Source organism: Crotalus tigris, unplaced genomic scaffold (genome assembly GCF_016545835.1).
Source record: "Crotalus tigris isolate CLP2741 ecotype Arizona unplaced genomic scaffold, ASM1654583v1 scf7180000017887.1893490, whole genome shotgun sequence".
NCBI classification, from domain to species: Eukaryota; Metazoa; Chordata; class Lepidosauria; order Squamata; family Viperidae; genus Crotalus; species Crotalus tigris.
Window position 1 is genome coordinate 570,296 of NW_024096704.1, and position 12,904 is coordinate 583,199.

Genomic DNA, 12,904 nt, shown 5'->3' on the forward strand with positions numbered 1-12,904 from the left:
TTTCCAATTTTACATTTGAATATTTAAAAAGCAATGTGGTGACTGGGTTAATCAATAGCTCAATAAAAAAATCTTAGTACAAATCTCAGGCTACAACATCAAATATTTCTTCTCTTTTTCCCTTAACAATTACTGTCTCATGTTCAGGTTGGTACATTTCTAATTATATCAATTCAATAAGGACATCATTATTACATTTATAATAAAATTTTAGCTTATACATATCTTCATAAACAAATTCTGAAGGAGATGCAGTGGTCCATCTGATTATTACTAGATTTTTTTTCCTCATATGCCTCTTTTAAACAAAAGCTAAATAACCTGGTCATCTCCAAATTTTGGAAATCTAAAGTCTGGGTTTGGAGACAATTTTTAGCAACCCAAAGAGCATTTAAGATTTTCTCCACTAGCCATCAATATTGTCTATCTACTCATAAAAGAGATTTTTTTTCCAACTTTCTTGCAGCAAATAGAAAGAGTGCATTGTTCTTGGTTAGCGAGTGCATAAGTGATCTCTATTCACTTCCTTTTTGGACATTCCTGATCTAATTAATAAATCACAAAATAAGGCTGCTAAAAGGGAAGCAGGGATGGGCAGACAATCTGAATATCACTGTTGTTTGACTCTAAAAAGCAACCTAAGTCTATGGATGTTTCTGGTCCTGCATGCAGAATTTATATGGCATACCCAATATTAGAGAATCAGATTATGACTGGGAAATCTGTATACAACTCTGAAATTCACTGAAAGATTTAAGCAACTAACTGCCTCATGTAGCATCTTAAATGTAGAGTTGATGTGAAAACAAAATGATGAAAAAATACAATCTCTCTGAATTTCTTGGAGCTTATTGAATTTATAGCATAAAGTAGGACTTGTGAAGCTTGGAAGCAATGCCTTATTTTTTTCCAAAACACTTTTTGGAAACTGCTTTGCAAACCATGTTCAACCCCCCTCTGCTCCAGAAAGAGAATTTGAGAAATAATGCAAAAATACTCTGATGTTAATTATCTTATTGTTGTGCCTCAGTTAAAGAATATAGACATCTATTGAAGGGCAAGAATGGGCATAGGATGAACCATGCACTGGAGCAGAAATTCCACTCCTTGCATAATTGACTTTGACTTTGTGACACAAGTACAAAACGGCAGAGCTTGAATTAAAATATCATGATGCACGTATAATTATTTGGGGATCATGATGGTTAGAAACATATTCCTATGGTGAATAGCATTACATCTAGATTGTACAGCATCTTACTGAAGTGGGTGGAACTGAAGATTTACAAATTAAATTACATAGCTCCCTTGCTGTTTATCTTGTCAGCAAAACCTAATAGCATTATTCACAAGAGAAGACTTGATATACTAGGTCATTTTCTACTTTAATGGAATCCATAATCTTCTAGCACTGCCTCACTCCATTCTTCTTAGGATAAACTGACCAGCATTTAAATGAAAGTATACGTGCAAGTTTAATATCAGAAATGTATATGCAACCATTGTACAAGCTGTTATTGCCCTTAAAATATTTATTTGTGAACAAAGAGGTTTGTTTTATCATGATACTTGATTGGAAGCTTAACACATTTTCTTAAAAATTAAACAGTGACCTTCTTTGATTATTCTCCCTCTCTGCAGCATTAGATGAATGAAAAAATTCCCTCCTAACGCTAATCTGTCATTTACCTGAAGAAGACAGAAGTTGTGAAAGCTTAAGCCACAAGAAGCTTTGTCATTAATCCAAAAATATTTTATAATCATCCTAAGGAAATCAAATCTTTATTATGGTATAGACCAGGATGGGGTACAGTCAGTTAAAAAGCATAAAAGATATACGGGAGTCTCATTCATCATCTTCAGGCTGGTGTTTTCGGCTTCTTGCTTCCAGGAGTAAAGACCTACATACAAACACCCGCGAAAACCTCAGAAAACACACACACACACACACACACACACCTAAAAATTTAAAAGTTGGGATAGGAACATTGGATAGGAACAGGGGAATATAAAGATTAGCACCTGGAAGATTATATCTATCAAAATACAGAGCATTCTAGTTTGTCAAACTAGGTGATTATTAACTGTAGTTTATGGCACAGGTTATCATCCAATAAATTTTAAGTGGTGTTGCACAAAATGTAGTAACAATGGTATGTTGTAGCATGGTTGATATCTGAAAGCAGCAAGGAGGTGTAGAATGGTCTTATGCAATGGATGCAATGGATAATGGTAAGATGAGACTAATATGAATGTTTCTGCAGTACAGATAATGAAGACTCATATGCTCTGTTGTTTTAATATGTTCAGAGTCACAGGTACATTGTCTCTTCAGGTAAGGAATGTTCCGGTATCACTTTTCAAAGCCAGCTGAGAGGGAGGTCATGACATCGTCTCAGAGTAAATGCCCTCCAGTGTTTAAATATTTTGACTGTAATTCAGAATGCCATAGAGGAAGAATTAATATCAGTATTGTTTTTACAATATTATGGTGTCTATAGGCACTCATGAAACTAATCCCAGGTTATCTCCTAAGGTCTATGTACAACCTTATTTTATTTCATTTTTTAAATACTGTGGTAATTTAAAATGAACGCTAGCATTCTGAAGCACCACCTCAAATATCCCCTTTTTTTCAAGAATGCTCATGGTATCTGAATATACCCTAGCTGAGGTCTTAGGGGAAAAAAATGACATTCCAGTCCACTGTAGTATTTGAAGGAATATCTGCTTGCATAGAAAAAGCATGAACATGGATGTTCAACGATAGAATGATATCCTGGAAGGTTACAAGTATTTGTGGGGAGCAATCTTACTGTTTTGTCTTCTAATAAAGATGTGTGGAAATGTCAAAATGACAAAAGACAGTGAAGAAATTGAATGAAAGGTTAAAGTTGTGAAGGTAGTTCAGAAATAAAGCATCAAATCACTCTGGGTCACACAGCTGAGCATGAATGAGTATAGAAAAGAAGGCCATCAGCCTGGCAACTAAATGCAGATTAATTCATGTTTTTCAAAAGCTACCTACAGTTGGATTATGAAAAAAATAGACAGGAGGAAAATCAACTCATTTGAGTTGTAGTGTTGGAGAAGGCTTCTGTGCATTTCTTGTACAGCAAAGGTGACAAAACAGTATGTTACTGGAATGTATTAAACCAGACATATCACAATAAGGTCAAATCATAAAATTCTGCCTTACATATTTCACTATGTCATGCGATCAAATTCACTGGAAAAGCAGTTATGCTCAGAGGGATCAGCGGTAAAAGGAAATGAGGCTGCCAAAAAAACATAATGGCTATACACTACCCAAATTAATATCAGTCAGAGAATCAAACAAGTAAAAGAAACCACACTAGACTGTTGGTCCATAGAATCGCTGAGAATTAGGCATGATTAACAGCATCATCAGCAATACATAAAAGTGTAGTCTGTAACACAGACATTGTATTGTATAGTCTATGACTTTTGCTTAGTAAGTTTAGCAAACCCAGTTTATTGTGATACACAATTCAACAAACTATGCTTGAATATAATGTGATAATCCAGTTTGTCATCTTACATGAAAATTTGTATGGAATAACAGATGTTGATATATCTATGATATAATAGAAATAAATGTGACTGTTACCATTCCAAATAGTAGCTTAAAAATATTGATCCACAGATACCATTGTTTAATTAATTATGTGCCCTCAGGTCAGTGGTGACTGTTGAAGACCATTTCCCCCCCCCCCCCAATGATCTGCCCTTAACCTGGTCTTCCAGGTCTTTCAATAAACAGTGCACCAGGTCTTCCAATATATAGTGCCAATATATATCCTTCTGGCTGTCATCACTTCTTCTTTCCATTTTTCACAGCATTAGAGCCTTCTCTAGAGAGTGAGATCTTTACATAATGTCTCCAAGTGGGATAACAGATGAAGCTAGCATGAAGAGCCATTAAAAATTGCCTTCTTGTAGTACTCACTTGATTATGTACTAACTTGACTTGCAGGTGTATTGATAGCAACAGCATAACAAAAGGTTTCAAAGACTGCATGGAATTTGAGCCTAGTCTGCCTCAATTATCCTCTCAGACTACAAAAACTTTGCAGCCAGCTCAAATCCTCTTCTTCCGAAATAATGTTATCAAATGTCAAAATCTCTTCCTATTTTTTGTTTGCAGTCTGTGTATGTGTGTCCGTGTGTGTATTCTAAAGTGACTAAACAACTATAAAATGTGCCAGTCTCAGAAATAGGAGCCCATAATAGATTCACAAAAGAAACAATAGCTGTATTATTAATAGCATCATCCCAGGGCTGATATAGAGAGTGGAGTTCTTACATACCACTTATGCAGAGTTCCACAAAAATTTAACAGTTGTAATTTATCTCTTAAAGAAGCAGCAGAGAAAGCACTTGGGACAAAGAACTGTTAATCATATCTTCTAATGAGATCAAATTTTAACTTTTAGTTCTTAGGAGAAACCTGGAGATCATTGTGTGGCTGATGAGCAGTCTAGAGGGGATTGGACTCTTGTCCTTTCAAATGCCTTTTGTGTGCGAGAGAAAACAACAACAACTAGACAATAGAAGTGGAGCAAAAATTCTATTAAAACTTTGTAGGAAATTGTCTGTATCCAATTAATTTATTTATGAAAGTATCTAGGTCAGTGGTTCTCAACCTGTGGGTCGGGACCCCATTTGGGGTCGAACGACCATTTCACGGGGGTCGCCAAACAAGGCTGTCCGCCATTTTTTCCCCTTTTCTTTGGCCACACCCCTGGCACCTGGTGATGTATAAATGGTTGGGGGTCACCACAACATGGGGAACTGTATTATGGGGTTGTGGCATTAGAAAGGTTGAGAACCACTGATCTAAGTGCATCTTTCATCCTGTAAACTATTTGAAAAATAAAGCAATAAGGCAAATTTTACAAACTAACAGCACATTAAGAGTAACATATACTAACAAAGAAGGTATGTTCTATATTCACTCCATAATCTCACCTATCTAAACAAAGTTATATATATCTGAATATATATAACAAATACATTTAACTAAGTACTAAAGTTCATTATCTGAGTTCCATCAGTCAAAACACTTTGTTATCAACCTTCTCATTTTTCAGTGAGAGCAACAGAACAGAGCTTCTGCTTCTTGATCATTGTATATGGGGACAGAAGAAAATAGCCCATTAGCAACATTGGTTAAATCCTTTATGATGTTAAAGGCAAAGAAACAAATTGTGAGCCATAGAGTTTGATGACTGATTTATAAAAATTACAAGTCAGTACAGATCAATTAGAAAATGGAGTTAATACAAAAATAAATCTTGTCTGCTGGCCTGGATTCATTAGAATCTGGCTTAGCTTTTTTAGACTTTGGATGAATGCAAATACACTATCTATTGCTATTATTAGGCGAAACTTTTCCAGATTTCCTTGTGAATCTGAAAAAAAAAGAAGGCATTGCTTTAACAGTTAACTTTAATTGAGGGGTGCCTTAAGACAGCATCAAACTTTTTTCAGATTCATGAGAATGGCCAGAGTCCTTTAATGAATAGCAGAGAGTTTCTGTGCTCAAATGATTTCTCCCAAGTAAATTCAAAAGCATGCCTAGTCTTTATAAATATTCCACAGCATTTTTATTATTCCAGTGCTGATTCAGATAACTGCAGCTATGTAATTTCAGAGTATTTACCAGATTTACCAGATTTCCATTTCGATACAGGCTAAAGGTAGGTCTCCTTGAAAAGGAACAAATCAGCAAAATGACAAAAGCACATTTTAAGAGTTTTCATGAACAGGAGTATTTAGATATTACACGTGTACAATTTTAAAATAAATAAGTAAATACAATCAATAAGCATCTGTCACAATCGTAACTGATAAGTTGTCACAGCAGAGTATTTTAAGCCCCGAAATTTAGAAATTATGGACTGGAATACCAAAACCTCCACATAAAAAATTATCCTTTAAATTTAGTCTAGCTCAGTGGTTCTCAACCTTTTTAATGCCGCGACCCCCAACCAGTTGTAAGTCGAGGACTACTCAACCGGTCGTAAGTCGAGGACTACTCAACTGGTGCAGCACCGTTTGCAGAATGGGACTTTTGGCGGATTCAGCAGGGCAGAGACAGCCTGCACAATTCCTATTGGCTTTTGAAAGCCAATAGAATTAGACGCTATTCAAGAGAGTCTATTCTATTGGCTTTCAAAAGCCAGTAGAATAAAAGGGAGTAGCACAGCTAAGGAAAAGGGGAAAAAAATGGCGGACTGTGTTGTTTGGCGACCCCCATGAAATGGTTGTTCGACCCCAAATGGGGTCCCAACCCACAGGTTGAGAACCACTGGTCTAGCTTGTAATTTCTTGAAACGAAAGCAATTATAAAGAAGAAGCACCAGTAAAAGAAAAAAACCCCTGAGAGATATATTAATATTGTTAATATTTTAGTGTTAATATCTATTAACTTATGTCAATGGTCCCCAATTTTTCTGGCTCCTTGGACTAGCAGCAGAAGTGATGGCAGCAGCAGGGAGGAGGGGATGGTTTCACGTGCACAACTTAGCTCCTGGCGCATGCACTAATGAGGCTTTTCACACTTGCCCACTGCTTGCAAGGCCCAGTTGCCAATGGGTCATGGACCAGTACCAGTCTGCGGTCCAGAGGTTGGGGACCCCTGACTTGTGTGATACATCCAGTGGTGGGATTCAAATATGTGAACAACCAGTTCTCTGTGTGGATGCTGCTTCTGGAAGTCCATTTTGGGCCTGGGCAACAAAAAATTAGCTACCAGTTCTGCCGAAGTGGTGCAAACCGGCTGAATCCCACCACTGGATACATCTATTGGAGATATTTCACTAGTACATCTTACCTTCGTAAAGCTAGCAGTGCTTTATGGCTGAGAACAGGAATCCCAGCAAGTTGGGAGTGATTTTGATACATCTGCATGTAATCTTCATAGTATTGTTGAGTCTGGTATCTCACAGCTATTAAGGCATACAGGGGCACAGTATGCTATTGCAGAATAGACCAGCCCTAGTGCTGATAATTTGAGAGAGGCAGGTGAAGCTCCCCATTTAGTTTTGCATCATTTCTGAAGTATGTTGTTCCTAGTATTGATTTTTGCCACTGTATCTTATAGGAAAAGATCTGGTCCAATGTTACTTCAAGATAATTTGGAAGGTGGTTATGGGGGAGTAAGTTGTTTTTAAACAGACCTTCAAAACTTCACATACTAGTTTGTTATTAAGGTGGAAGCACATGGTTACTATTTTGCTGGTGCTAGGAGTATGCACAAGTAAGCCATTTACTCTAAAATAAAAAGTACATGTTTCTTAAGATATGCAAATTAATTCGGATTGCAGAGAGAACAGAGTCATTCTTATATCATCTGGTCAATAAAGCGATCTTGTTCATATTCAGTAATATAATAAACATGTTTTTAAATCCAGTTTATACAGTACTGTTTTGGTAAGTCATGGCTTTCTCAAATGAATCTTGGGAACAGAAATACTATTATTAACCCCTTACCCTTTTAAACAAAGAAGTAAGACACTTGAAGTTTAACATAAATCTGTGTTCGGTTTCTATCAGACAAATGTGAGCTTATGAAGGCCCAATTATCAATTATACTTTTATCCAAAATGTAATGATTAATGAATAATTTCAGAGTGCTCTTGATGGCTGAACTCTCAGCAGCCCCAATGAATGTTGGGACACTCCTTCCAACTATTTCTAAAAACAACTCCTTCATGGAGGAGGCAGACATGTAACTATCTTTTAAAATTTGCAAGGCAGCAGATTCTTAACTATTCAACTGAGAATTTAGTGACATTGGATCTAGGCACAAATGCTAGAATAGAATAGAATAGCTTCAGGAAATTCAAGTTAACATAAAATATGGAAAATTGCCAAATTGGAGAAAATGGCTAAAATTAATGTAAATTTAAAATAGATATTTGTTAAAATTTGCACCAGTACCTATCAACCTTGAATATCTAGAATGCCAGAAAATAAATAGGCCAACTACAAAGGATTAACTAAAGATTATTTTGAAGGGTGGAAGCAAGTAATTCCACCTAGTAATAGGAAGGTAAGGAAGCTAAATCTTTTAAATATCCTGGGTTCTATAATAACCATAGCCCCGATTCCCCAGATACTGACAAGTAGGTTATTGTAACTAATATTAACAATTATCTACTAGAAGAAAGATTTATTATGCTACCTTTGTGTTCAGTGGCGCCAGAGTTATGTTCTAAAACTGGAAAAAAATATAAATTTTCTCCCTAAAGAGAAAGGTGGAATCAGTGACTCATGCTAGAATTAGCTTATAGTGTTACTGCCAGGTAACTGCATATTCACTAGAAAAACACGTCTTTTGATAGTTGAGGGAACATGCTTTGGAATACCTGGAGGATAAAAGAGATATCCACCTCTATTTTGCAAAAGAATTATTTTTAATCTTATTTTTATATTTAGAAAAGAAAAAGAATCAAAGGCATCGAGGTAAGATGCATTGTATATTTTGGGTTATCTAAGTACAACCAGCACCATTTATCTTTTGTAATGTTTAAGCAAAAGGAATGAAATCACAGATTTTTCCAGCTGCCTGTTTTAAACTTTTTAGGTCACTTAGAGTTAGGGTGGTATTATATTTAGAGCAGACCTATTAAACTAATATGCTTCATTTAGCAAATTTTAGTAGATTTATTCTAAGAATGATAACATTTGAATCCTGCTTTATATGTTTTTCTCCCCAGATCTCTTTGGAGATGAAATAGCATTTATACTTGCTTAGGCCTTAGAAGAGGCCTAAGCAGTAAGTCAACTGTCAATAGCAGGCAGTAATAAAACATGCTGAAACTTTCCTCAAATAGCTTTGCATTTTCTAAGCATGTTTCTAAACCATTCCAAAGCTTTTTTTAAAAAATGAACTATTGAATGGGTATGAAATAGTTTTTCCTTGTCTTCATCCTATTATAGCTTCCACTGGGATGGGATGTTGGTTGATGAAAGGACTGGACGAATGAAATCTGGATAATTTTCTCCATTTTTCATACATAACTGACATAATGAAACATTCTGAAGTTCCTTGTAAAGCTTGTTTGCTATTTAATTTTTATGAACCAAGATGGCAGTTGAGGCAGTTTTATTTATTCATTTGTATGCCACCATTATTATACTGACAAATAACTCAATATAGTGAATATATCTAACACATCTTCCCCTCCCATTTTCCAGAAAACAACCCTGTGAGGTAGATTGAATTGACAGAGAGTGACTGGCCCAAAGTCTTTCATGGCTAAGGCAGGACTTGAACTCATGGTCTCCCTCTTTCTAGACTGGTATCTTAACCTTTAAACTAAACTGGCTCAAACCCCCAACACTCTGGAAGTGGAGACATCTGAGTCAAATCTATTTATGATGCAATAAGACAATTTATTACTTACGTGTCTTTTATATCAGGGGTCCCCAATCCCTGGGCTGTGGCTTGTTTGGAACTGGGCTGTACAAGTGGTGGGTTCTTGTGCATGAAGATCCACTTATGTGAACAGAGAGGACTTGCGATTGTGTGCAGAGCTCCATTTACGCTGGTGGAGGGTGCGTATACCTGCCACTCACACAGAACCATATATATATATATATGACGAATGGGACTTCGTCGAAACGTCGCCAAGACACTTCCAATTTTACGTGGGAGAAAACCCGAACAACCAAAGACCTACATACAAATACCCGCGAAAACCTCAGAAAACACACACACACATATATATATATATATATATATATATATATATATATATATATATATATATATATATATATAATATCTTCATCTCAAAATGTAGATTCAGAGCATGTTAATGCTGTGTGCAAAGTTAAAGAATGGATGATCTGAAAACTTCCACCATTCAACTTCTCTTTTGAAAGAGAATATTGATTATCAAAGTCTCTATGAAAAAAGTAAAATCAGACTCAATTTAGGGTAAATATTTGCCATTTTATTTTAATCTTATTTTTTGATGGTATTTAAACATAAGTAATTTGTTTGTGGGAAATAATGTTCACCATATCTAATGGTACTCTTACATAAGTGTCCCAAATTAATAAAATAAAAAATTACACCTGAAAAAAAACTCTTAATGATCTTGTGGGAGAAATGACCTTGCACAAACTCTATTTTTTACACTGCCATTTAGATTTTTCAAATCATACATTGTTCTGGATTGTAAAAGCATTCCAGTCTCTTAATGAGAAAATTATCCGGTCAATTTCAATTTTTTGCACTGATGAGGATTTAGGGAACACAAACAGAGAGATACAGTTCTTAATTAGCAAAGCTAATATTTACAGAAACAATATTTCAAATGTAAAAGTTTATTCTTTTACAAATAATTTTCAAAGCAGAATATATTTAAATTTAACAGACAATTAAGGCTATTTCATGACAACTGCTGCACTATCACAGCTTAACAAACAAGTGAGTGAAAAATGTTTGGACATATTTCTATAAAAACATTCTGTAAAAGATTTAACAAGCAGGTTATGAAAGCAATTTCTAGTTTTTTTCCCCTTACTTGATTTTAAATATTCCATGGTCCTGATAAACTATTAAGTCAAACAAATTAATTCTTGGACTGAAATAATTATATCTTAAATATATCAGTCACTCAAATGATATTATTCATTCATGTAATTTCAAACTCATAATTTGAGTTAATAAGGGCAGATTTTATATATATACAACTATGTTTTTCTCTCTTGGTGGATAGACAAAGCTCAAATAATTGAAGATTTCTTAGAATTACATCATTTTAATGCTTTATAGCAGGAGTGTCAAACTGGCGGCCCGCGGGCCAGAGGCGTCACACACAGGCCATGCCCATCCCCGCTCCACAAAGGCGAAAAACATCACGATACATCACATGATGTGATCGAGTTTGAGACCCGTGCTTTATAGCTTCTTCCAGCTAAGTTCTGTAAAAATGATAAATTAAAAAAAAACCCACTCAACTGAAAAACCACTGTAAACAGACACAATATTTGGGGCATGAGCAGAATTAAAATGTTGTTGTACTCTTAAGAGGTTTTTTTCCCCATAGAGCTAGGAGACACTTGAGGCTTTTCTGGTCATATTTGTGGAGAAGGAACTGTTAGAAGACCTGTTGGCTTGATTTTGTTTATACCACCATCCAAAATGCAAATTCTTGGATATTTTATTTTCACCAGATGAGCTGCGAACTGAAGTAGAAATATTTTACATTAGAATGATGTGTATATATATATATATATACATATAGATAGATAGATAGAGAGAGCGCTTCAATACAGGCTGTCCTCAACTTATGACAATTGAGCCCAACATTTTTGTTGCTAAGTGAAACAGTTAAGTGAATTTTGCCCCATTTTATAACCTTTTTTGCCATAGCTGTTAAGTGAATCATTGCAGTTATGAAGTTAGTAACACAGTTGTTAAGTGAATCTGGCTTCCCCATTGGCTTTGCTTGTTAAAGAAGATTGCAAAAGGTGATCACATGACCCCAGGACACTGCAACCATCATAAATACAAGTCAGTTGCCAAGTGTCTGAATTTTGATCATGTGACCGTGTGGATTCTGCAATGGTCATATGTAAGAAAAATGGTCATACGTCATTTTTTTCAGTGTTGTTGTAACTTCAAACAGTCATTAAATGAATGATTGTAAGTTGAGGACTACTTAGGTGTAGTTATGTAAGAAAGACTAGGGAGAAATCTACTAAAGCTTTTGCATTCTCCTATTATCAAAGAGCAATCTTTACTTACTATATCATTTTCAAGTAATTTTTATGTTTGTTTTTTTACAGGAAATACTACAGAAGCTTTACATACTTTTTCCAAGCTGAAGTGGTTCAGTTTTAGTGGTAATCCTCCTCCACCATTCTACTATTGCCCCCTTTATCCATACATAGCACTTGTAGAACAACAGTGTGTTGACTCACTTCTCACTTGAAAATTATCCTGAATGTTTAACGTTTGCATGCTTAGGTCTGAAGAACTGAATTTGAAGATCCATATTCATTTCTTTATTTGACTGATTTCTAGTTATTATATTAGAATATACTAATGCTTTAGTATATTTCTTTAATATTTATGTATGGATTTCATTTATTTATATCCCACCTTTATTTTATTTTTTTTAATAACTCAAGACAGTGAACATACTGTACTGTACATTCCTCCTATTTTCCTCACAACAGCTCTGTGAGGTGTTGTACTGAAAGAGATTGATCGAGCCAAAGTCATTCAGCTGCCTTCATGTCTAAGGTGGGACCTCTACACTCAGTTAAAAGCAGACCAACATATTTGTTTTCAGTGATGAATGTGTAAATGGAAAAACAACACAAATGTTTGCCAGAGCAATGGGAAATGTTTCTGACTTTCAGATTTCACTATGGGTCTTATAATTGCATTAAATATATGCTCACTTGGTAGACAAAATGTGTTATAGCTATTATGGTTTTTTAATATATAATTTTCATTATGTTTAGAAAGTTAAAAGATAAATACTAAGCAGTACAAAAAGAAAGAAATTAAAAAAAGTATTGAAAGCAATAGAAAGAAAAACAAGACAAAACAAAAAAAGTTAAGAGACTTCCAATATTCTTTAAAGCAGTTATAGACATACTTGATAGTTTTCCCTTTTCTAAATTACATAACATAGTTCTTTTTTTGCCATATTAACCCCTTACCTATTATAGTTTTTTAAAAAAATAGTCTTAATTTTTGCCTGAAAATAGTAATTAGGAAAATTCTTCATTTGCTTAATAAATGGATGCCACAGAATGTTACCCAAATTCATTATAATGCTATAATAGGCTCGTGCAAGAATAGGTATCCTTTAATATCTATTTAATTAAAACATTACACAATAAATGC

General features: G+C 34.9%; 1 protein-coding gene across 3 annotated transcripts in view; it reads right to left on the reverse strand.

The window, feature by feature from the left end:
- Positions 1-9,967: 9,967 nt before the first annotated feature.
- Positions 9,968-12,904, reverse strand: part of TBCK (TBC1 domain containing kinase) — an 83,073-nt gene continuing 80,136 nt past the window's right edge. For all 3 annotated transcript variants that reach the window (XM_039344003.1, XM_039344005.1, XM_039344004.1), the window contains exon 26: positions 9,968-11,229. In XM_039344003.1, coding sequence (XP_039199937.1) covers positions 11,119-11,229 — 111 coding nt within the window. In that variant the 3' untranslated portion in view covers positions 9,968-11,118. The remainder of the gene's footprint in view (positions 11,230-12,904) is intronic.